The sequence below is a fragment of the Mustela lutreola genome, chromosome 2, assembly GCF_030435805.1.
Source record: "Mustela lutreola isolate mMusLut2 chromosome 2, mMusLut2.pri, whole genome shotgun sequence".
NCBI classification, from domain to species: domain Eukaryota; kingdom Metazoa; phylum Chordata; class Mammalia; order Carnivora; family Mustelidae; genus Mustela; species Mustela lutreola.
The window spans coordinates 14,315,936-14,339,867 of record NC_081291.1 but is presented as its reverse complement, the minus strand read 5'-3'; the positions used below and the strand labels follow the sequence as shown (position 1 = coordinate 14,339,867).

Here is a 23,932-nt window from a genome sequence, read left to right as displayed (position 1 = left end):
GGCTCAGTTGGTTAGGCATCCAGCTGGGTTTCGGCTCAGGTCATGATCTCAGGGCTGGGAGATGGAACCCCACACTGGGCTCTGGACTCAGAGTTTGCTTGGGAGTCTCTCTCCCTCTCCCCCTGTCCCTCCCACTTGTGCTAACTCTCACACGCGCTTCCTCTCAAATAAATCAATCTTCAGAAAGAAAGAAAGAAAAAAAGACCAGGAGACTTGGGTCTAAGTGGAGGCCCTATGTTTTCACTAGCATGTGACATGGGGCTTTTTGGAAACCACAGATATGACTCCCTACTTGAAACCTTTATGGAAAAAAGTCCTTGGGTGCATCTGGCCCTGGAAAGATCATTGTCGCTCCAGGCACCTCCCTACCCAAACTCTCCTTCCTTCCCCTTTGGCCTCAGGGACTTTGCATGGCTACAACCCTGATAACACTTCTTCTCTCAACTACCCAGCTGATCTTCCTTCAAACTCAGGTGCTTTTGCCCTCCTGGTCCCCAGTAACCCCCAGGGCTGGGTCTTATTGAGTTCCAGTAGTACCCTGTGGTTCCACCATTATTGCCCTGACCCACTCTGGATTTGTGTTTAGCTCAAGGAGGGCATGGATGGGAGCTGTCCTGGTCGTTGCTGAAACCAAGGACATAAGTTCTGTCCAACTGTCATGTCTCTGATTTTGCCCAGAGCTACAGCCACAGCATGGAGAAGATGAGGGGATCTCTGCCCCATGAGGCTGGGTGTCTCTGCTTGCCGGCCTCTTGCTCTGGTGCCACCCAGTGGCTCCCCAGGGAAGCGAGGCTAAGGCTGCGGGCCAGGTGGTGTGGCTTTGGCAGGACCCTGCTGAACTGAGGCCAAGAAGTGTGTCAGCTCCATCCTGGCCAGCAGTGATTCACCTCAGGCATCAGCCCAGCCCCAGGTGGTGGATGGGAATGGTGGCTTCACTTTCCCCTTAAGGACTGTGGCTCAGAGTTGATACCTACTGTTGCCAGGCCCATATCGGGATCCCAAGGGACTTTGGGCCCAGCCCTACCCTAAGGAGCCCCCATCCTCAGGGCCAGACTTCTAGGATGCGAATCAGAGTACAAACTATGCGTCTTTTTCTCTGGACCCTCTCGTGGCTCTGCCAGTGCCTTCTTAACAAAACCCACACTTTTTTTTTTTTTTTTTTTTAGATTTTTATTTAGAAAACACAGCAGGGGGAGTGGCAGGCAGAGGAAGAGGGAGAAGCAGGCTCACCGTGCAGGGGGCCCGATGCGGGGCTCGATCCCAGGACTGTGGCTGGGATCATGACCTGAGCCCAAGGCAGGTGCTTAATGACAGAGCCACCCAGGAGCCACAAAACCCAAGCTCTTGGGACCTCTCTGAGGTCCCACCGATTCAGTACTCTGCCTCCTGGCCCTCTTGTCCCTTGCCTCCAACCACACCAGCCTCCACATTCCCTAATCGTGCCCAACTTCCTCTCACCTTGGGCCCTTTGCCCGTGCTGTGTCCTCCACCCGGGATGTCCCTCCCCTAGCTCTCCTATGATTCTCCTTCTCCTCCTATGGAACCCAGCCCATCTACCCCTTCTTTGATTCCTGCCTAGCCATTTCACACCCCCAAATTATTTGAGTTGTGTGTGTCCCCAGGCCCAGATAAGGTCCCACTACCAAGTTAGGTGTTCAGAGACACCCAGCAGGTTCGGTCGGCAGAGCACATGACTCTGCATTACGCAGCTGTAAGTTCGAGTCCCACGTTGAGCGGAGAGATTACTTAAAAGAAAAATCTTAAAAAAAAAGACAAAAACAAAAAGTGAGGTGTTCAACAAATACCTTGAGACACATATAGGGGAAGAATTTGGGGCCCCCTCTCTGCTCAGAGCCCTAATTTTCCATTCAGGACAGGCAGGTAGTAGGAAGCAACTGCCATGACTGTCAGCGCTGATCTAGGCCCTGCCCCCCATGTTGGGTCAGCCTTCTAGAACCCCCTTCCCCCAGGAGCTGATAGGGATTGGCTGGAACTTGGCTGTGAGTCACAAAGCCATTGTGGCACCAGGGCCCCAAGGCTGGCCATTCGGGCTGGTGGGTTCAGCTTCAGGGGCAGGTGAGTGGGGCTGGTGGAGGGTTTGGTGGGGGGGTACATGGAGACTGGGTTGTTCTCCTCTGGCCCCCAGCATCCTCAGAGCCTTTTGGGGACCTCCAGGCCACTTCAAGAAGTGGGTCAGCTTCTCAGCCCCTCAGAGCAGGGGCATTTGGGGATCCCCAAAACCTGATGGTGTGTTTGTCCATCTGGGATCCCAGCCTGGGGAGCCGAGGATGTTTCCTTGGGAGGCTGGGAAAGTGGTCTTAGCTTGTGTGACAAGGAAACTGAGACTCAGAGGGCTTTACTCAAAATTGCCAAGCCAGCCACTTGGCTTACATGTCTGGGGGCCCCTATTCCTTTTTCCTGTCCCCTGTAATCACATTCCTCTCACTCTGCTGTCTGTCTGTTCGCTCATTCTGGTTGAGTTCGTTTAAAGGGCTGAATCGGGGCGCCTGGGTGGCTCAGTGGGTTAAAGCCTCTGTCTTCGGCTCAGGTCATGATCCCAGGGTCCTGGGATCGAGCCCCACATGGGGCTCTCTGCTCAGCAGGGAGCCTGCTTCCTTTCCTCTCTCTCTGCCTTTCTCTCTGCCTACCTGTGATCACTGTCTGTCAAATAAATAAAATCTTAAAAAAAAATAAAGGGCTGAATCATGTGGTTGGTGAAACCGCAGAGTCTGGGATAGGCCACTTCAGATCCTGAAGCTGTTCTCTCTAAGATCTGAAGCTCGGATGGTACTCATCCAGCCAGACATCCATCCACCTGTCCACTCATCCATCTATCCATCCGTATGTCCATCCGTCCACTCATCCATTCACCCATGCATCTACCAATAAACATCTATTGAACATCTATTGTGTGTACTGTTCTAGGCACTGGAGATTCAACAGCAAACAAAAGAGACGGACATCCCTACCCATGTCCTACCATAGTTCAATGGGGGAGACAAATCAGAAATAACTTAAAGAAATAGGGGCATCTGGGTGGCTCAGAGGGTTAAAGCCTCTTCCTTCAGCTCAGGTGATGATCCCAGGGCTCTGGGATCAAGTCCCGCATTAGCCTCTCTGCTCAGTGAGGAACCTGCTTTTCTCCTCTCTCTCTGCCTGCTGCTCTGCCTACTTGTGATCTCTGTCAAATAAATAAAATCTTAAAAAAAAGTAAGAAATATGATATGTGGCTTCTCTGGGCCTCAGGTTCCTCCTCTGTGAAATGGGGACAATGACTGCCTACCTCCAGGAGAACCAGCCTCAGGCCCACTTGCTGTTACGATTCAGTTCACACTGATGCTTGTTCTGAATGAGCCCAGCCCATTTGGGATTTGGGGTGAAGATGAGGCAGGGCAGGACATTCAGGCCATCACGTAGGTTAAGCTAGAACACTTATCGTGAAAGGAGGCAGCACATGGGTCTTTGAAAGCAAATCTATTTTGATCATCTTTGTCTTGAAGTGTTTAGTCTATTAGCACGTCAGTCACTGATGTGGTTGAATTTAGATCTTCCGTCAGTGGGCATTTGGATGGTTTCTGGTTTGGGGTGAGTACCAACACTTGTACCTCTTGAATGTAAATATCAGGGTGGAATTAACAAGCTGTCTCTAAGATAGTGACAATTTCCCCAGGTGGCCATGATGTGTCCACTTTTCAATTTTAGCCATTTTTGTGGATCTGGACACCATTTCTTTTCTTTTCTTTTTTTTTTTTTTTAAAGCTCAGTGGCTTTAACCCACTGAGCCACCCAGGCGCCCCTGTACACCATTTCTAATGGCTGGATAGTACACCACTGTATGAATGTTCTGTTTAATTTAAACCACTGTGCATTTGAGTTGTTTTCAGCTTTAACTCTTCATAAACAGTACCGTGGTGAACATCTTTGAACATCCTCCTTTAAGCACTTACAACGGGTCCCCTAGCAATCACCTTTTTGGTTATTTCTAGTTGTTTTGCTTTTATGTACAAAAGAACACAAGTGTAAACTTCTTTGTACATTCACCTTGGTGGACTTAAAAGTTTTTAGTTTCTGTTTTGAGATGTTAGGGTTTTTTTGTCCTTGTTTTTGTTTCTGTCTTAACATCTCTTCTCCCGTTGGTCTTGACGACAGAGCCAGCCAAGGGCAGTGTTGCTGCATGTTGCATAGGATGAAGGGCTGAATGAAGGCTGCATCCTCTTGCAAGCTGGCCTCTGAGATTGTACCTTCTCCTCCTGCTCCTCCTCCAACTCTATGGCCCTCCAAGGTATGAAGATGTCTGGGAAAGGAATCGGCTGTTTCAGCCAGAAAGAGGGTTGGGGTAGGGGTGGGGCTTCTGCCCAACAAGCATATTATGCTCCAGGTGACGTATCAGGGCTGTTTGGCAGTATCCCAGTTCCCCCTGAACCGAGGTGCTTCTAGAAACCACAGTCACTCCCTTGTTCTTCTACCCATCCATCTGCCAGTGATGTACCCGTCGTCAGTCCTCCCCCATCCATGCACAGATCATCCAGCACACGTCAGTCATGCACAGATCATCCAGCACACGTCAATCATTCACTGATCTCTACACCAATTCCTTCAGCTCTCTCCATTCACATACTCCTTTATCGACTCAGATCTCATCCTACTTAGTCTTCCACACAGCCCTTTACCCATCTTTCCAACCCATCTAGCATTCCTTTAGCCAGATTTATCCATTCACTATCTAGTCATTCATCCTTCTATCCACCCAGCTCGGCCACACGTTTATGAAGTTAGCCGCCCACCCAGCACGCACCTGTTCCCAGCCCAGAACCAGGACCTATGACTGAGCTGGGGACAAGGAAATGACTCAGACCTGGTTCCTGCCCTCTAGGAGATCACAGTAAATGGGGAGAGGCACTCACTCACACACAAATAGGAAATTTCCCAAATAGGAAATTCAAAAAGAAGGCGGTTGGCCATTCAGCTGAGAAGGCGCACTATTGCCAGCATCAAAGTGGCCACAGGATCAAGAGGGAGACATAGGTGCCGAAGGCCACTGGGACAGGTGGCTGGGAGAGGGCGGGGCCTGTAAAGGTGAGGAGGAAGATTGTGAGGCGTCAGGAACGAGGAGCGCTTGCTCCAGCCAGGACCCCTCTCGTCTGTACGATCCCCCTCTTTGTCCCCCTCTATGCCACCCCTGCAAACAGAGCTGACTCGCCCAGAAACCAAGACAATGCAGGAAGCAGCACAGCTACCGTCGTCAACCGATAGGCAGAACGTCTACCAGCCCCAGTCTGTCTCCAGTCTCCAAGACAAAGCAGGGACACTGAGTCCGCAGCTTCAGCATGAGCCAGTTGAGTCCAGGGAGACCCTTCTGCAACAGCATGACAAGGATGTGACGGTACCTCGTCACATCCCACGTCTGCGGGCTGTGGTTGAGAGCCAGGCCTTCAAGAATGTGCTGGTGGACGAGATGGACATGATGCTGTCCCGGGCGGCCACCCTCATCCAAGCCAACTGGAGGGGCTACCGGCTCCGGCAGAAGCTCATCTCCCAGATGAAGGCAGCAAAGGCCATCCAGGAGGCCTGGCGACGCTTCAACACCAGGCGACTCCTCCATTCTGGCAAGACCGTGGAAAAGAAAGTGAGTGTAGATGAGGGCGACATCCCTTACCACGCCCCCCAGCAGGTGCGGTTCCAGCCTCCAGGAGAGGTCAAGCCTCCCGTGGCCCAGCCGGTCATGGTGAGCAAGGAGACCCAGTTCCCTTCCTCCGACAACCTGGACACCTGCACCCACCAGCTGGCCCTGCTCCAGGCCCAGGGTGGTCCCCAGCCTGGCATGCAGGCACCTGGCTCCACTGGGGGACCCAGCGTCACCTTCCTGCCCCACCAGACCATTGCCATCAGACTGCCATGTCCAGTGAATCTAGACGCAAAGTGCCACCCGTGCCTGATGACGAGAACTGTCAGAAATGCTTGCCTTGTCCATGTAGAAGGGGACATGGTGAAGACCAAGCAAGTAACCACCAGAGCCAACAAGGCAGGAGCCCCGGGGCCGCCCCCATGTGGGAGGTATGCCCAGGCAGTTCACGGGTCCCTCAAGAACCAGACCCAGGGCCACGTGGAGACAGAGGTCCTCAAAGCCCCACCCCAGACAGGCCCAGCCCTTGTGATAAATAAGACCGCGCCCCAGATGTATCCGGTGACCACGATGACCAAGACCCCGCCCCAGCCATGCGCGGCGCCCATGGTGACAATAGCCAAGACCCCACCCCAGGTATACCCAGCGGCCCGGATGACCAAAACCCCAACCCAGATGAACCCAGCGGCTGCCATGACCAAGACCCCACCCCACCCGTATCCTGCTGTTGCGATGCCCAAAAGCCCACTCCAGTCGTGCCTGGCGGCCATGATGAGCAAGACCCTGCCGCCGCCGTGTTCTGCGCCCACAGTAACGATAACCAAGGCCCCACCCCAGACTTACCCGGTGGCCCCAATGGCCAAGAGCCCACCCCAGACGTGCCCGGTGGCTCCGATAGCCAAGGCTTCACCCCAGACATCCCAGCCAGCCACCACGATCAAGACCCCACTTCAGTCTGGCCTGGGGGGCATGGCGAACAAGACCCCAACCCAGCCATGCCCAGTAGCCCCGATGTCCAAGACCCCCACCCAGATGCGACCCACAGCCTCAATGACCAATGCTTCACCCCAGACACGACCAGCAGCCATGATGGCCAAGATCTCACCACAGATATGCCTTTTGGCCTCTATGATCAAGCCCCAAACCCAGACACGGCCCATGGCCACCATGGGTAAGGCTCCACCCCAGACGTGCCCAGTGCCCACCATGGCCAAGACTCCGGCCCAGATGCGCCCGGCAGCCCCGATGACCAAGACCCCACTGCAGACATGTCCAGCCACTGCCATGGCCAAGACTCCATCTCAGATGCTCCCGGGGACCTCCGTGACCAAGACCCCTCCCCAGACGCGTCTGGCAGCCATGGTCACCAAAACCCCAGCCCAATTTCGCTCCATGGCCGCCATCCTCAAGACCCTGTGCCTGCCACCTTCAGCAGCTGGAAATCTGAAGTCTTCTCCTCCGGCAACTGTGGCATCTGGGATTCCCAACGCCTCATCCCGCACGTGTCTGAACGGACCAAAGGCCAAGGCTATGGTGAACGCCAAGCAGACCGCCGGGATGGTCCGGGTCTCTTCTCACTCCTACCTGGCTGAGGGAAAGGTCAAATACTTTAACGCACCACATCTGGGGGCTGGGACCCCAAAGGCTCCAGCCAGGCCTCCTTTGGAAGCTGAAAGAATGAAGGCCTTTTCCCAGAAGCAGGTGAAAATGGAAACAGTGTCCAGTTCCAATGTGGCCATCGAAATGTCCCAGGCATCCCCCTGGGTGAAAACGGCCGAGGACAGGAACAAGCCCCTGTTACAGACATGCCCGAGGGCAGATGTGGTGAAGGTTCAGTCCCAGGTGTACGTGCCCATGGAAACGGCCGTGGTCCTGCCCCGGGCACAGCTGGCCCCATGTCCGACCAAGGTCCCACCCCAGACACATCTGGAGACCTGTCTGGCCAAAGGGCTGCCCCAGGAGCAGCTGGCCACCTGTAGGACCACAGCCTCGTCCCAGGAGCAGCTGCTGGCCGAACTGACAGCAGCTCTGCCCCAGGCACACCCGGGCACGTGTCTGTCCAAGACCCTGTCCCAGGCCCATCCGTCCACCAAGCTGACCCCAACTCAGGCTCAGGCGCACCCGGGCACGTGTCTGTCCAAGGCCCTGTCCCAGGCCCATTCGCCCGCCAAGCTAACCAAGACCCCGTCCTTTGCACATCTGGGCACGTGTCTGACCAAGGTGCAGTCCCGGGCACATCTGGCCAGCAGAGTGATAAAGGTCCAGTCCAAAGCACATCTGTCCACCGAGCTGACCAAGGCGCAGTCCCAGGCCCAGCTGGTCACAGAAACAGCCAAGTGCCTCTACACAGCCCAGCACTCGGCTGAACTCAGCGGCAAGACCCAGTCGCAGCCACTCCTGGCCGGGTTCAAGGTCTCCACTCAGCCCTGCAAGCATACTGGTGCCCTTGGCAATCTGCCCCGAGCCAAGCCAGAGGACAGACTGACCCAGATCCAGCCCCGCAGCTATGTGCAGGGCAAAGGCACCCAGGGCCCAAGCCAAGGGCCCTGCGAGACCAAGAGCATGCTGGTGCCTCTGGCGGCCTCTGCTGGACACCCCACCTGTAATGTTGAATCCTGGGGTGACAGTGGGGCTACCCGGGCCCAGTCACCGATGCCTGGCCCAGCCACACCCTGTCCAGAAGAGCTGGCTGCCTCCCAGCTCGCCTCCCTGTGCGCCGAGCTGGCCGCTGAGCTGGGATCCCAGGAGGACCTCCGCACCCTATTGACCAAAGCCCTCTCCCAGGGGCAAGTGAGGGCAGCCCTGAACCAGGCCCTGTCCAAGAAAGCCCTGGGCTCCACGATGGCCAAGGCCCTGCCCCAGGGCAAGCTGGGAACGGCGCTGATGAAAGTGCTCTCCTGGGGCGAGCTGGGCCTTGCGTTGTCCCGCACCCTCTCCCCTGGTGAGCTGCGGGCAGAACTCACCAAGGCCAAGCAGGGTAAGCTGGCGGATGTGCTCAGCAAGGCCCTGACAGAGGAGGAGTGGGCCGCTCTGAGCCAGGCCCTGTGTCAGGGGGAGCTGGGTGCTGTCCTCAGCCAGTCTTTGTCTCAGGCAGCCCTGAGGACTGGCGTCGTCCTCCCCAAGGCAGCCTCGAAAACAGCAGGAAGCAGGATGTCTGTGATTCCGGCCCCCGTGGAGGTGGACTGCAGGGGGAACCCAGCGGCCGCATGGGGGTCCGCCGTAGGCCCCGTGAGACCACAGCCCAGCAAGGTCAGGGTTCCCCAGGACGGGGCCTGGGAGGGCTTCTTCACAGGCTGGCCTGCCGGCTTCTTGGAAGAGATGGGGGATGGGGCCATGCTCGGGGGGTCACCCTGCTCGCCGGTGGTCTCTGTGGGTGCCTCCTTGGCCAGTAGAGTGATCTCTGCCATTCATCAGCATCCCCTGATCGCTGCCCTGGACCCCAGCAGGGGCGGCGGCTCAGACCTACATCTGAACCCTGCGGTCAGTGAGGAAAACGTACGCCTGCCCCCAAGGGCCAGTGAATTAGCATCAGATCTCAACCCCGTGGAGAGTGACAAGGGCCCCAGCTTACCTAAGCCACCCCACCTGCAGCCGCCCTCCAGTCTGTGGCAGCCGCTTATTGCCAATGGTGTGGGCCCAAGCACCAGCCAGCAGTCGGTGGTGGCTGGGGGCACAGCCCCGAGCTCCCATAGTCCACATGCGGTCAGCAGGGTGACCCCGCGTCTGTGGGTGTCGTCAGGGGAGGGCCGGGCGGCCTCGGGTGCGCGCGTTGGGGCGGCGGGTAGGGGGAGCACTGCACACTCCCACCAGTGCGCCGCTGCCTATGGGGGATCTGTTTGTTGGTGTCAGTACCCCGGGGTCAACAAGGTGCCCTCCAGCATGTACCGAGCTTCAACCAAAGCTCGACGACAGCCATCTGTGCTCCAAGAGGAGACCATGCAGAAAACTCAGTCCCCAAATCACAAACGGGCCTCCGTAGACACTAGGGAGAGGATCAACAAGGCCACCCCGGGTGTACTGAGGGGTGCCAGTGGGAGCAAAGTGTCCCTAAGCCAACCCCAGACTCTCAAGACCGGTGACACAACCCTGGGTCTCTTGCCTAATTCCATGGCTCCTGGTCATCGCTGGGCACTCAAGACTCAGGTGGAGGCCGGCATGTTCCCAGCCTCCCCAGGGAGCAGGTCGGCACGCACCCTTTCCCGCACAGCCATCCCCAGGCAGGAGAGGACTCGAACCCTGGGTACCAGTGCCGGGGTGCGCTGTGCTCCGGAGCAAGGGACTGGCCATATACTCAATGAAGTGGCCAGTTTGGCCCAGAGTCCCGACAATGACATGGCTGGAAGCCTCTCCCAGGGCTCCACAGACTATGGCCCAAATGTGAGTAATTCCCAGAGTTCGTTGCCTAGCGGCAGCTCACCCAGCCCCTCCACTATGTCTGTGGCCAGTCTGACGGCCGGGGACCTGGTGGAGGAGGAGTCCTGGGAGGCCAGCTTCGACACCGTCCTCTCTGGTGAGGCTGTGGGGAGTCCCCAGCGGCCTAGAGGCAGGGAAAAAACCAAGAGAGGAGCCCGGGGACATAGGTCTCCAAACCCCTACCCCCAGCCCTCTGCAGGCTCAGAGCTGATACCCATTCTGCACCATAGTTCAGTGTCTGGCCGCATGACCTTGAGTGTCCACTGGGGCTCAGATGATCAGGAGGAGAGGGATGAGTCCTCAGGCCAAAGCTCCATGGGTCTGACAGAAACATTGCCCCAGAAATCCTACAGGATGGGACTGACCAAAAGTTTGTCCTTGGATAATGTGGTCCCCACCATGTATCAGCAGCCATCTGCGGCCTCCAGGCTGACCTCAAGCCTATCCCAGCCACTGGTAGTCAGTAAGGTGGCCCCAAACCCAGGCCAGCCATCTGTGGTCAGTAAGGTCACCACCAGCCCATCTGAATTATCGATGGCTAGTAAGGTCATCCCCAGCCTAACTGAGCCATCTGTGTGTAGTACAGTGAATCTCGGCCTGGACCAGAAATCCTGGACTAGTCAGATGAACCCCAGCCTCGCCCAGCCATATATGACCGGTGGGGTAGCCACAAACCTAGTCCAGCCATCTGTGACCGGTGAGGTAGCTCCCAGCCTAGCCCAGCCATCAGGGACCCATGGGTTAGCCCCCAACCTAGCCCAGACATCTATGACCAGTGCTTTAGCCCCCAGCCTAACCCAGCCACCTGTGACTGGTAGGGTAGCTCCCAGTCTAGCCCAGGCCTCTGTGACCAGTGGGGTGGCTCCCAGCCTAGCATGGGGATCTGTGACTGGTGGGGTGGCCCCCAGCCTAGCCCAGGCATCTATGACTGATGGGGTGGCCCCTAGCCTAGCCCGGCCATCTGTGACCAGTGGGGTAGCCTCCAGCCTAGCCCAGGCATCTCTGACTGGTGTGGTGGCCCCCAGCCTAGCACGAGCATCGGTGACCAGTGGGGTGACCCCCAGCCTAGCACGGGCATCTGTGACAGGTGGGGTAGCCCCCAGCCTAGCCCAGGCATCCATGACCAGTGGGGTGGCCCCTAGCCTAGCCAGGCCATCTGTGACAGGTGGGGTGGCCCCCAGCTTAGCCCAGGCATCCATGACCAGTGGGGTGGCCCCCAGCCTAGCCCGGCCATCTGTGACAGGTGGGGTGGCCCCCAGCCTACCCCAGGCATCTATGACTGGTGTGGTGGCCCCTAGTCTAGCCCGGCTATCTGTGACCAGTGGGGTGGCCCCCAGCATAGCACGGGCATCTATGACCAGTGGGGTGGCCTCCAACCTGGCCCAGGCATCTGTGACCGGTGGGGTGGCCCCTAGCCTAGCCCGGCTATCAGTGACCAGTGGGGTGGCCCCCAGCCTAGCCCAGCCACCTGTGACCAGTGTGGTGGCCCCCAGCCTAGATCAGGCATCTATGACCAGTGGGGTGGTCCCCAGCCTAGCACGGGTATCTGTGACCAGTGGAGTTGCCCCCAGCCTAGCCTGGCCATCTGTAACAGGTGGGGTGGCCCCAAGTCTAGCCCAGGCATCTATGACCGGTGGGATCTCCCCCAGCCTAGCCCAGGCATCTATGACGGGTGGGGTGGCCCCCAGCCTAGCCCAGGCATCTATGACCGGTGGGGTGGCCCCCAGCCGAGCCCAGACATCTATGACCGGTGGGGTGGATCCCAGCCTAGCCCGGCCATCAGTGACCATTGTGGTGTCCCCCAGCCTAGCCCAGGCATCTATGACCGGTGGGGTGTCCCCCAGCCTAGCCCAGGCATCTATGACCGGTAGGGTGGCCCCTAGCCGAGCCCAGACATCTATGACCGGTGGGGTGGTTCCCAGCCTAGCCCGGCCATCAGTGACCAGTGTGGTGTCCCCTAGCCTAGCCCAAGCATCTGTGACCGGTGGGGTGTCCCCCAGCCTAGCCCAGGCATCTGTGACCGGTGGGGTGTCCCCCAGCCTAGCCCAGGCATCTATGACCGGTGGGGTGGCCCCAAGTCTAGCCCAGGCATCTATGACCGGTGGGGTGTCCCCCAGCCTAGCCCAGGCATCTATGACCGGTAGGGTGGCCCCTAGCCGAGCCCAGACATCTATGACCGGTGGGGTGGTTCCCAGCCTAGCCCGGCCATCAGTGACCAGTGTGGTGTCCCCCAGCCTAGCCCAAGCATCTGTGACTGGTGAGGTGGCCCCCAGCCTAGCCCAGGCGTCTATGACCGGTGGGGTGTCCCCCAGCCTAGCCCAGGCATCTGTGACTGGTAGGGTGTCCCCCAGCCTAGCCCAGGCATCTATGACCGGTGGGGTGGCCCCCAGCCTAGCCCAGGCATCTATGACTGGTGGGGTGTCCCCCAGCCTGGCTCGGACATCTGTGACCATTGGGGTGGCCCCCAGCCTAGTCCAGGCATCTATGACCAGTGGGGTGTCCCCCAGCCTAGCCCAGGTGTCTGTGACTGGTGGGGTGGCCCCCAGCCTAGCCCAGGCATCTATGACCGGTAGGGTGTCCCCCAGCCTAGCCCAGGTGTCTGTGACCGGTGGGGTGGTTCCCAGCCTAGCCCGGCCATCAGTGACCAGTGTGGTGTCCCCCAACCTAGCCCAGGCATCTATGACCGGTGGGGTGTCCCCCAGCCTAGCCCAGGCATCTGTGATCGGTAGGGTGTCCCCCAACCTAGCCCAGGCATCTATGACCGGTGGGGTGTCCCCCAGCCTAGCCCAGGCATCTGTGACCCGTGGGGTGTCCCCCAACCTAGTCCAGGCATCTATGACCGGTGGGGTGGCCCCCAGCCTAGCCCAGGCGTCTATGACCGGTGGGGTGTCCCCCAGCCTAGCCCAGGCATCTGTGACTGGTAGGGTGTCCCCCAGCCTAGCCCAGGCATCTATGACCGGTGGGGTGGCCCCCAGCCTAGCCCAGGCATCTATGACTGGTGGGGTGTCCCCCAGCCTGGCTCGGACATCTGTGACCATTGGGGTGGCCCCCAGCCTAGCCCAGGCATCTATGACCAGTGGGGTGGCCCCCAGCCTAGCCCAGGCATCTATGACCGGTGGAGTGGCTCCCAGCTTGGCTCAGACATCTGTGACCGGTGGGGTGGCCCCTGGCCTAGCCCAGGCATCTGTGACCGGTGGGGTGGTTCCCAGCCTACCCCGGTCATCGGTGACCAGTAGGGTGTCCCCCAGCCTAGCCCAGGCATCTATGACCCATGGGGTAGTCCCCAGCCTAGTCCAGGCATCTATGACCGGTGGGCTGGCCCCTCGCTTAGCCCGGCCATCAGTGACCAATGTGGTGTCCCCCAGCCTAGCCCAGGCATCTATGACTGGTGGGGTGTCCCCCAGCCTGGCTCGGACATCTGTGACCAGTGGGGTAGTTCCCAGCCTAGCCCGGTCATTGGTGACCAGTGGGGTGGCCCCCAGCCTAACCCAGGCATCTGTGACCGGTGGGGTGGCCCCCAGCCTAACCCAGGCATCTGTGACCGGTAGGGTGTCCCCCAGCCTAGCCCAGGCATCTGTGACCGGTGGGGTGGCCCCCAGACTTGCCCAGCCATCCGTGTCCAGTGGGGTAACACCCAGCCTAGCTAAGCCATGTGTGGCCGATGCGATGACCCCCAGCTTAACTAAGCCATCTATGACTGATGGGGAGGGTCCCACTATAGCGCAGCCATCAGTGACTGGTGGGGTGACCCCCAGCCTAGCCCAAGCACCAGTGGCCTGTGCAGTGGCCCCCAGCCTACACCAGCCATCAGTGACCAGTGGAGAGGCTCCCAGCCTAGGCCAGTCATCAGTGGCCTGTGTGGTGGCTCCCAGCCTAGCCCCACCATCAGGGCCTTCTGTGGTGGTCTCTAGCCTAGGCCCGCCACCTATGACCAGTGGGGTGGCCCCGAGCCTAGCCCAGTCCTTTGTGGCCAATCGGGGGCCCCTCAGCCTCTTCCAGCCATCGGTAATTGCTGGTACCAATTGTGCAGCTGGTCAATCAGGTTGGGCCCCTAAGGTGGGTTCAAATCTACCCTCAAGGGTGAGTGCAGTGGCCCCCATTCTGGGTCATCCGTCATTGGTCACTGAAGTCCCTTTGAGTTCATCATATTCTTATGCTGCTAGCAGCACGAGCCGAGACCTGAGCCAGTCACCTGTGGCCACCAGCATGGCCCCCTGTCAGGATCCCGTAATGGTTGATGGGGTAGCCCCGAACCCCCAGGCCCATGAGTTCAGCCAGGTGTCGCTAACGTTTCATCAGCCACTCAGAGTCAGCAGGGGGCACCCAAGCATCACTGAACATTCTGCTCTCCCTCTCTCAGCCCCAAATCTCTTCCAGGCATCTGGGGCTAGTGGCGAGGACTCTTGTCTAGACCAGGGAACCAATCCATGTCCTGGGTCTCTGTTCCCGGGTGTGCCTACAGGCATCGGTCTGGGCACTATGGCTGCTGGCATGTTCCCAAATATGTCTCGAGGGACCCTGGCTGCTGGTATGTTCCTGAGTATGTCTCCAGGGTCTCTGTCTCCGGGCACGACAGGGAGTGTGTGCCAGAGAAGTGTGGCGCCTGGTATGGGCCCAAACCAGTTTCAGGAGGCCCGTGGCGTGGATCCCCGTGCATCTCTGGCCTCTGGGGCAGGTGCCCCTTTGATTCATGAGCAAGCCTCAGAGGTGGGCCCTGGTTTCTCTCGGGCTTCAGTGCCCAACAGACTGGGTACGAGTCCAATCAAGTTTTCTCAGGCCGACGCAGGCCCTAGCATGTCTCAGGTCAATGTTGATCTTCCAATATCTTTGAACCAGCAGCATCCTTCTGTGGCCACAATCGTGGCACCCGGTTATGAACAAGCAAAAGATTTCAATCAGGAGCCCGTAGTGGACACAGCTAGTGGCCTGGTACCAGGTTCTGTACCCAGTAGGATGACCACAGCCATGGCCCCAGGTACCGTGGCCAGTGGTACGGCCCCCAGCCTTGCCCCAGGGTCTGTGATCCGGGGCGTGGGCCAGAGCCTGCCTCCGGGGTCTGTGATCAATGGTGTGCCTCCCCACCTTCCGCCTGGTTTTGTGGTCAGTGGTGTGCCTCAGAACCTTCCCGAAGGGTCTGTGATCTATGGTATCAGCCACAGCCTTCCCCCAGGATCTGTGATCAGCGGCATGGGCCAGGGTCTTCCTCCAGATCCCGTGGCCAGTGCTGTGGCCCAGAACTTTCCTCCAGTTTCTGTGGCTAGTGGGATGCCCCCTAGTCTGATTGCAACATCTGGGGCTGGAGGGAAGGGACAAAGCTTTGTAAGACCCTCATTTAGTTTGACTGTTCCAAACCTGATCTCGGGTTCAGCGGCGGGTGGCATGGTCCCGGGTGTATCTGCCAGGCCTGTGACCTCTAGTGTGGTTCCAGCCATAGATTCTGGGGAACTGAATCAGGGCCTGATTCTGGAGTCCACGGATAATGTAGCTGGCCTGCCATCCACAGTGGGAAATGTGGCCCAGAGCCTTCCCCAGGGGTCCATGTTGATCGGGATCACTCCCCGTCCTTACCATGGAGCCCCGGCTAGGGAAGGGTCTACAGCCCCCTTCCAGGGATCCCATGTCACTGGCCTGGCTCAGCTGCATCCCCAGGCCTTGGAAGCTAGCAGCATAACCAGGAGAGTACACCGGGCGCCCACGGTTCTACAAAGGGCCACCCAGTTGAGCCACGCTCTTGAGATGATGTCATTTGAGACCACAGATGACCAGGTCATGAGGAAGCCAGACAACCTGAGCCAGGCTGTGTCCCGGGCGTCCGTATCCAGTGCGGAGTCCATGGTCCTTGATGCAACTCCATGGATGCCCCAGAATCCCCCGTCAGCTGACGTCAGCCACAGCCACAGCCACAGCCAGCAATTCTTTCCCGATGTCCAAAGGCCGTTGTTGGAGATGGTTCCCAGCCAGACCAAGTCTCTGACCAGTGGCATGGCTCCTGTCCCGCCCCAGTCCCTGAGTTTTGCCAAGCCCTCGATGGCTGGGAACACCACCCCAACTCTGCTGCCGAGGTCAGCTACCAGCTGGGGGGCTCCCAGTTCCCACTTTGTGACTGCTAGCACAGCTTCCAGTGTGCACAGGGAGTCTGTCAAGGCTGTTGGGGCCCCCTTGGCTCGACGGGCATCGGTGGCTCACATTGTGCCCCAGAGTCCCTCGGTGACTCACGTGGTGCCTCAGGGCCATCCCCACAAGATGGGGGCTTCTCCCGTAGCCTCAGCATCCCCCAAGCTGGCCCAAAGCCGTTCTAGGACCTTCAGTGTTCACCCAGGGTCTGTAGTGGGGGTGGGGACCCCAACCACTTCCCAGAAGTCCGGGACCACCTACAAGGCCTCTCAGGTGCTGTATCCACCCACGGCTGGTGGGGTGGGATCTGATGGCTTCCAGGTAGACGCGGTCCCCAGGGCCCACAAGAAGCCAGCACCTGAGGACCTGGCTCAGAGCAGCCACAAATCTCTTGGCTCCAGAAAATCCTATAGGTCAGTGCATGATTATCTTGTCTCAGACATGCTAGACAGTAATGTTGCCAGGGTGGTGCCCTTGTACGACGTGCAGGAGCAGGTCCCCAGGTCCTCTCAGGAGAGTCCCGGGCACGCTGAGAGCACCCCACCAGCCGTTACACCCATCATCCGCACCATGGATATGGCCCCCAATGTGGCTGCCCCTAGGCTGCACCCGGGGTTTCGGAGGGTGTCTCTGGGCTATGAGTCTTCACCTGACGGTTCCCGGAGGCCCCTTTTTACCCCGGAGTCAACGCCGGGCTCCTGGGATTTCCAGAGCGCTGTGGTTCCCTCAGGCTTTCGGAGGGTGTCCCTGACTCCCACTGTACTCCAGGGCCCTGTGGACGCTGGCATAGCTGGTGGCCAAGCGTGGAACTCTGCCGCCGTCCCCAGTGGAGCGGCCGGGCCCACGACCAGCACCGTGGCCCCTGACAGCGCATGGGATCTGGCCAGGGCTTCAGAACCCTGGGACACCGTGGGCAGAGAGGCAGCAGTGGACTCCAAACAGTCGGGGGAACAGGTGGCGTCGCTGCAGGCTGTGGAGAAGGTCGTCACCCGTGCCGTGGTCACCATCCAGGCATGCGCCCGCGGCTACCTCGTGCGCCGAACCATCAGGGTGTGGCACCAGTGGGCTGTCATCATCCAGGCCGCCTGGCGCGGCTACCGTGTGCGGCGGGACTTGGCCCGGCTCTCTCAAGCGGCCACCACCATCCAGGCCACATGGCGAGGCTTCCGCGCCCGCCAGATAGAGACCCAGCAGCAGTTGGTCCCTGGTGTATGGACCAAGGCGGATGACAGGACCAAGTCCACATCAGACCACCGCTGTTTCCAGTCCTGCCAGCCGCGCATCTGTCCCTTCTGCCAGTCCCTGAGCCCCAGCCTGGGGAGCCCGCCCAGCGTGGTGATGCTTGTGGGCTCCAGCCCCCGCACCTGCCACATGTGTGGCCACACCCTGCCCACTCGGGTGGTGCACGGCATGGGTCGGGGCTCCAGGGTCCAGGCCAGCATGCCAGGGGGCTGTGACTCCCCGATGGCCTCCCAGAGCTCCCAACAGTCCCATCTCCAGAATAAGGCAGCCACGACCATCCAGTCAGCCTGGAGGGGCTTTGCCGTGCGCCGCCAGCTGAGGCAGCAGCAGATGGCCGCGAAGATGCTTCAGGCCAACTGGCGCGGCCACCACACCCGGGTCGGTCTCACTCCAGATGCACTTTTGGGAGCAGCAGCGTGGGACAACCCAGAGGACATGCAGTGGCCGGGCGTCTAGGACATTGGCTAACTGGTGGGCGGCAGGGGGACGCCCAGGGAGGGGCAGTGTGGCTCTCTGGGTCTAACGAATAAAACCCTCCACAGCCTGGATCTTGGTCCAACTGTGCTCATGGAGATGTCTTGGGCCTGGTTTGGGGAGTGTGGGGTGGAATTTGGGAGGGTCTGGAACAGCCTGGATGGGAGCCTCCAACCAGGCACTTGATACATGGGGTCTGTGGCTGGGATGGGGACCCTAAGCCCTTTTCCGGAGGTCAGGGCCGAACATGGGACCCCACCTAGGTTGCTGTGTCTATCCACCGCTAGTAGGGTTCTGTCAGTTCCAGATGGAAGTTGTCCCCAGCACATTCCAGAAGCCAGTGTCTGGGGACCTGGCCTGGAATGGCTACCATGAGTTCGTTGGCTCTGGAAAATCCTACAGGTGCATGTCTTGTTCAGGAAATGCTAGGGGGTCCCAGCCACTTCCTCATTTGGGAGGTGTACCCTGCCTTTCTCGCTGCCCACCACCCCGCTCCGATCTAGGGGAGATCAAGGCAGATACAGATATACCCAGCCTGTAGGGGCAGGAACAGGGCAGAGAGGGAGGGAGGGAGAGGAGGGGGGAAGAAATGGGTGGTGGCATGGGTTTGGGGCAGCTGTGGAGGGGGCCACAGAGTGGAGGGGAAGGGGAACTGGCGGGGGGCAGGAAGTGTCTTGAAGAGAAAGGGAGAGTTTGAGGGCTTCAGAGTCATGGTCTAGGTGAGGTTTTTAGGAAAGGTGGGGGTTCCAGGTGGAGAGGGCGGCAGGAGAAGGCATCAGGGGCACCAAGGTGAGCACTAAGTAGCAGTGCCCCACCCCCACCCCGACCTCGCTTCCCCGCCCTCAGGGCCTCAGTCTGGATCTGGAGGCCCCACCAGGGCGCAGTCGCCCCCGGCTGCCAGCAGGGTGTGCCTGCACCTGCGCCTGCAGGTGCAGACGGCAGGCACCTGGCCGCACACCTGTGCAGAGCCCGCCTTCAGCCCTCCCTGTCCCAGAATGGCAGCCTCCCAGCTGTCCCCGCCACTTCTGCTGCTGGCTCTGGTGCTGCTGTCCGGGAATTTCTCTCCACTGCTGCATGTAAAGGTAAGAACAGGTCAGGAGGAGGCCTGGCTTCCAGGGAGCTGGAGCAGGGCCCATGGCTGAGCTCCACACCTGGCTTCTGGACCCCTCTCTCCGGCCACACTGGTCAGCCTGCCCCTCCTCTCATCTTCCCTGCCCCCCCCCAAACCCGGAGGGTCGCTCCTCTCTGAAGCAAGGTGGGGCACTGGTGACAAGAGCTGGAGGGCCACCACAGCTGTAGCCCTCAGCCCCACCCAGCCCCGAAACTGCCCGTTCTGCCATCCCAGCGGGAGCTGGACCAGCCAGAGGCTAGAAGGGCCTCCATACCCAGTCCGAGGTTTTGTTTCAAACTTCAGTTTCTTGGAGCCCACCCCCACAGGGAGAGGAGTGAGGACCCCACCCCCGCCCGCCGTGGCTCTGGTGGAGTGGGGGTGGGGTGGGGGGGCTCACTTCCTGGTCACTTATGCTATTTATGGCTCCCAGGAGACATTCTTGGCACCTGACTTAATTTCGTTTGCCGCCCTGTAAGACAGTTCCCAGACTGCAGAAGAGTTGAACTTGGATCCTTCTCCCCCCGTTCTCCGTCTCCCACCAAGTCATTGCTCTCTCTGAGCCCATCCCCCCGCCCCAAACCTGGACTCTCCTGAGTTGGGGGCCACCATGCATGGGACTCCTCCTGCGGGCAAGAGCGTTCCAAAGACCCCACACTTAGCCTCTTCGAGGAGCTCGGGAAACAGCCTTAGGCAAGACGAGTCCCCCAGCTGTGCCAGCCCCAGATTGGAACCCGTTGATTTGGCTCTCGCCAGCCTCCTGGTCTAGGACTCTCGGGGCAAAGCGAACTTCCGGTACAGTGCATGGAAAGGACCCCACTTCACCTTCTGGTCGAGTCTCCCGCAGCCCATAAGCACCTGCCTACTGGCATCCCGCAGGGATGGTGTCCCCCCGCACCCCCGCCTCCTCTCTCAAGACCCACTGCTATTCTTCAGTTCACTTTAAAAGTTTGGCTCCCCGAGGGTCCTGAATTGGCTGGGGGTCCACCATGGCCCTGAGTCAACTTCTGATTTCAGCAGAAATTCCTCAGTGATGGGAAGCAGTTTGGGGAGGCTGGCCTCTTCGTCCCTGACTTCTCGGGGGCCCTCAGGGGCCCTCTTCCCACCTTCCCAGTCACCTGGGGCCAGACTCCCTACCCTCCTGAGCCTCAGTTCCCCATCTGAAAAATGAAAATGACATCACGCCAGCGCACGATGCCTCTTCAAGCCTTCCCTGGTCATCGCCACAGAGCCTAGGAGACCGGACAGAGAAATGGGGTGGGGTGGGATGGGGCATTGTGGGTGCATACACCCAGCTCCCTCCTGGGGCGAGCCCTGGAGTTACTTCCTCATTTTTGCTACCTGGGGTTAGGCAAGAGGAGCAGCAGACTTTTGCGCAGGCCAAAGTGGATGGGGTGGGGCAGGGAGCGGTTGACGAACGAACTGGCAAATTGTTAAAGAACCCGGGAGCCCAGAACTGAGAAGTCATTGTGGGAGGTGGCCCACAAAACCTTCACCCACTCTGTCTAGCTCCGGGGCTCAGTGCCTGGGGTGGGGTAGGAGCCAGGAAGCGGCTGGAACAAAGCAGGGTAGATTTTCAGAGACCCAATCCACTGATTCTTCCTTCCCAGAGCCCAGGACTCTAAGCCAGGCCCTTATTTAAGGCTCTGAGTTTAGCCTGGGGACCTTCCAGGTACCTAGCAAAGAAAATTAGGGGCTGATTCTCCCCGGGAGCTCAGAACTGCATCTGTACAGCTGAGCGTCACTGGGCACCAGACCTGTGTGAGTGCTCAGAGGCCCTGACTTAATGTGATGTCCATTTTACAGGCAAACAGAGCCCCCAAAGGTTTAAAAGAGTTCCCCAGGGGGGTTGCAGCTGACTGGTTCAGGTGGTGGAGGTTGGGAATCTTGATCTCAGGGTCATGCGTTTAATTAAGCCCCACATGGAGGGTAGAGTTTGCTGAATTGGAAGAAGGAAGGAAAGAAAGAAAAGAAAGAAAGAAAGAAAGGAAAGGAAAGAAAAGAAAAGAAAGAGCGAGCTCCCCAGCATGCTGCCTGGGCTCAGAGGGCCTCTAGAATCCTAAAGCAAGGTTGGGGGCTGGGAGAATCTGACCTGGCCTGGAACTCTGGCTGTGGGACTTCAGACAGGATGCCTTGCTTTCCCACTGAGCACTCAAGGTGGTGCACTAAATTTTCCCTGTCTTGCTGAGAGGCAGGTGTTTACTATCTGGGATAATAAGGAAATTGACATCCAGAGAGACGCTGGGGCTGGTGCCTCCCATCTCGTCCCTAACCATCCCCTCCCCTCCAGGTCAGTGGCATTTTCCTTCCAAGCGTTATTTTTTGGGGGGCTCTTGGAGAGCAGAATAGAGAAGCCAGCTTCGGCGCTACAGCCCTCCCTCGCCCAAGTTCAGTGGAAACCTCCACCAACCACTTCAGCCCCCTGAGTTCAGAGACAGGCTTTACCATCCACCCCAGAACCCTGAGTTTAGAGGCAGACTTATTAAAACACAAAATCCAATGGAGTAAATTTGAAGATCTAAATGGCTTTATTCAATAATTCACAAATTGGGCAGGGGCCCATCTTAGCAGATAGAAAGGAGCTCTGAGGAGCTGTACAAAATGGAAGCCTTTTATAGGCAGAAGGGGGAAGGGAAAGGAAGTTTCTGGCAAACGGTGGATTGTTTCAAGCAGGTGTACCTTCCTAGCGGGAAAAGTGGAGGAGAGGGAGTCTACGAGGCAGATTATCTCCCAAATCCTGACTGGGTCATTCCAGATTGACAGGGTAGAGGTCACACTTCTGTGAGAGGGGTGGACACTGCAATTAGATCAGGTAGTAAGTCTTGGTTTGGTGATGTGGGGCTTAGCACAAGTGACTCCATTTTGAACCTGTTTCTTTTTTAACAGACTCAACTGACCAGAGCTCATAGGTCAGGGGAAAACTACCCGAACCCCCACAACTCTTTAAATTTAGAGACATCGTCCTTCACCCAACCCAACCCCAGCCCCACCCCCCCCAATTCAGGGCTGGCGTCCGCCTCCTCACAACCCACTCACCCGAGTCCTGTCTACCCTGGTTCAGAGCTTACCCCTTTCTCCCACTCCAGTCCCCCAACTTCCTCCACCCTGACCCTGCCTTGGAGCCCCACCTCTCTCAGCCCCAGAACAGAGCCCTCCTCCTTGCCCTCAGCCACCAGTGATGAGACATCTGTGACCACCTGCCCTGGTGAGTACCAAGAGGTTTGGGGGTTGGAGAAATGGATGGGGGTACCAGGCTGCAGTTCTGGGATTGACCACTAGGGAGAGACACAGACCTGAGAATATGTGGAGAAGGGCTTCTCCCCAGTCTCTACCAGGTCTCATCTTAGCCTTTCAGACCTTCCTTCTATGCACATTTATTAAGCACCTAGTGTGTATCACCAGGTACTGTGAAAGATAGCTTTGTCAGAAGACAGATTATAAGTAAATTATGTATTTTTTTATACAAGAACAAAATAGACAGGATAAGGGGCCAGAATGCCAATATAAGTGGATTGAATTTAAAAAAAAATTTTTTTAAACCTTTTTTACTAAGTAATCTCTACCTGCATGTGGGGCTTGAACTCACAGCCCCGAGATCAAGAGCTGCATGGTAGGACTGACTTTTTTTTTTTTTTTTGAAAGATGTTTATTTATTTGTCGGGAGAGAGAGAAAGAGCACAAGCAGAGGGAGAAGCAGGCTCCCTGTTGAGCGAGGACCCTGATGCGGGACTAGATCTCAGGACCCTGGGTTCATGACCTGAGCCAAAGGCAGATGCTTCACTGACTGAGCTACCTGGGCGCCCCTAGGATTGAAATTTTTAAAGAACGGTCAGCAAATGTCTCCGTTTAAGGAGGTGAAGGAGGGAATCACCCAGGTATCTAGCAGGAGAGCAGTCCAGGCACAGCCCGCCAAAAGGTCTTGAGGTCAGTCTGTACCTGGTAGATCTTGGGGAGGGCAAAGTGGCTGGAACGGTTGGTTGGGGTGGATGAGTGGGTTGCGAGTGGATGGGGGGCAGCCAGGGTAGAGTAGTTGCAGAATGTGACCATACAGGGCCCCAGGGGTTCTGTAGAAGCCAAGTATTGTTAGGGAGTTTAGAAAAATCTGTCCTTCTAAATAATACGTCATCTCCAAAATGTTCAAAGGACGGTGTGAACACAAGTCACAGGATGCAAACCGCCTTCCCGAAGTGTCAATTTTTATGTGTATCCTCAGAGCATTTCTGCATTTGGAAATAGAATTCTAGATTCGATTTTTCTCACTTTGCAAGAACCCCCGGCGAGTGGCCAGTGAGGGCAGTGAAAACACAGAGAACTGAACGAATTCCTTACAGATGGATGATATTCGCAAGGAAAAGGACAAAGCTGCTTTAAAAAAAAAAAAAAAATTCACAGCACCAGCAGGAGGGGAAGGCAAGCACAGCTTCCTGGGAAAGGACTCAAAAAAGCTCCAGGCCCTGGTGGGTGTTTCAGCCTTGGGAGGGGTGGGGTCCACTGCTGACTCAGGCTTCCTCCCTTCAGCTCCAGGTGACTCTGGGGCCCCCGAGTTGCACAGGAACCCAGGCGTGGTGGTGGCTGTGTGTCTGGTGGTGTCTGTTTTGCTCATCGGGTCTGTGCTGATGGCTGTGAAGTGCCGCCACCAGGGTGTGTCTGAGTTCTAGAAGCTGGATGACGTCTCCACGATGAGGTGGGGGCTGGGCTGGAGGGATGGCCTTCCCAAGTCCCTGCTGTAAACCCTGCTGGTGCCTGAATGTCTTTTGTGTGTCCCTCCTCCAGGATGCTGTGAACCGAATGTCATCTTCAGCCCATTGCCTACCGGAGTGATCTCCACGGGGCTGAGAGAGAAGGGGGCTTGGATGGGGCAGAAGCACCTGTGGAGGGGCTATGCTTACCAGAATAAAGCCCGTACCATTCCTCTGTGTCCTCCTGCGTCATGGGCTTCTGTGACAAACGTTTCTGGG

At 58.0% G+C, this 23,932-nt stretch overlaps 2 protein-coding genes across 4 annotated transcripts; both read left to right on the top strand.

The window, feature by feature from the left end:
* The first annotated feature begins 1,057 nt into the window (after positions 1-1,057).
* On the top strand, positions 1,058-17,940 carry IQCN (IQ motif containing N). Of its 2 annotated transcripts, XM_059160518.1 has the most exons (4): positions 1,067-2,076; positions 4,150-4,282; positions 5,190-8,872; positions 16,919-17,940. In XM_059160518.1, exons 2-4 carry the CDS (start codon positions 4,270-4,272, stop codon positions 17,846-17,848), a joined length of 4,626 nt encoding a protein of 1,541 aa, XP_059016501.1. In that variant the 5' UTR covers positions 1,067-2,076; positions 4,150-4,269; the 3' UTR covers positions 17,849-17,940. The 2 variants fall into 2 exon arrangements, with proteins under 2 accessions (XP_059016500.1, XP_059016501.1); XM_059160517.1 differs by having other exon boundaries at positions 1,058-2,076; positions 5,190-17,940.
* An 802-nt stretch (positions 17,941-18,742) lies between these two features.
* On the top strand, positions 18,743-23,892 carry CIST1 (colon, intestine and stomach enriched 1). Of its 2 annotated transcripts, XM_059160531.1 has the most exons (4): positions 18,749-18,948; positions 21,861-22,179; positions 23,493-23,658; positions 23,748-23,892. In XM_059160531.1, exons 1-3 carry the CDS (start codon positions 18,862-18,864, stop codon positions 23,630-23,632), a joined length of 546 nt encoding a protein of 181 aa, XP_059016514.1. In that variant the 5' UTR covers positions 18,749-18,861; the 3' UTR covers positions 23,633-23,658; positions 23,748-23,892. The 2 variants fall into 2 exon arrangements, with proteins under 2 accessions (XP_059016515.1, XP_059016514.1); XM_059160532.1 differs by lacking the exons at positions 23,493-23,658; positions 23,748-23,892 and adding an exon at positions 23,118-23,256 and having other exon boundaries at positions 18,743-18,948.
* Positions 23,893-23,932: the final 40 nt, after the last annotated feature.

What these genes read in the sequence shown, in the direction of transcription:
- CIST1 (XM_059160531.1), top strand. Translation starts at nt 18,862, where the DNA reads ATGGCAGCCTCCCAGCTGTCCCCGCCACTTCTGCTGCTGGCTCTGGTG. An exon ending in CTCCACTGCTGCATGTAAAG is followed by an intron (nt 18,949 to 21,860) that starts GTAAGAACAGGT and finishes CTTTTTTAACAG; the next exon opens with ACTCAACTGACCAGAGCTCA. An exon ending in ATCTGTGACCACCTGCCCTG is followed by an intron (nt 22,180 to 23,492) that starts GTGAGTACCAAG and finishes TCCTCCCTTCAG; the next exon opens with CTCCAGGTGACTCTGGGGCC.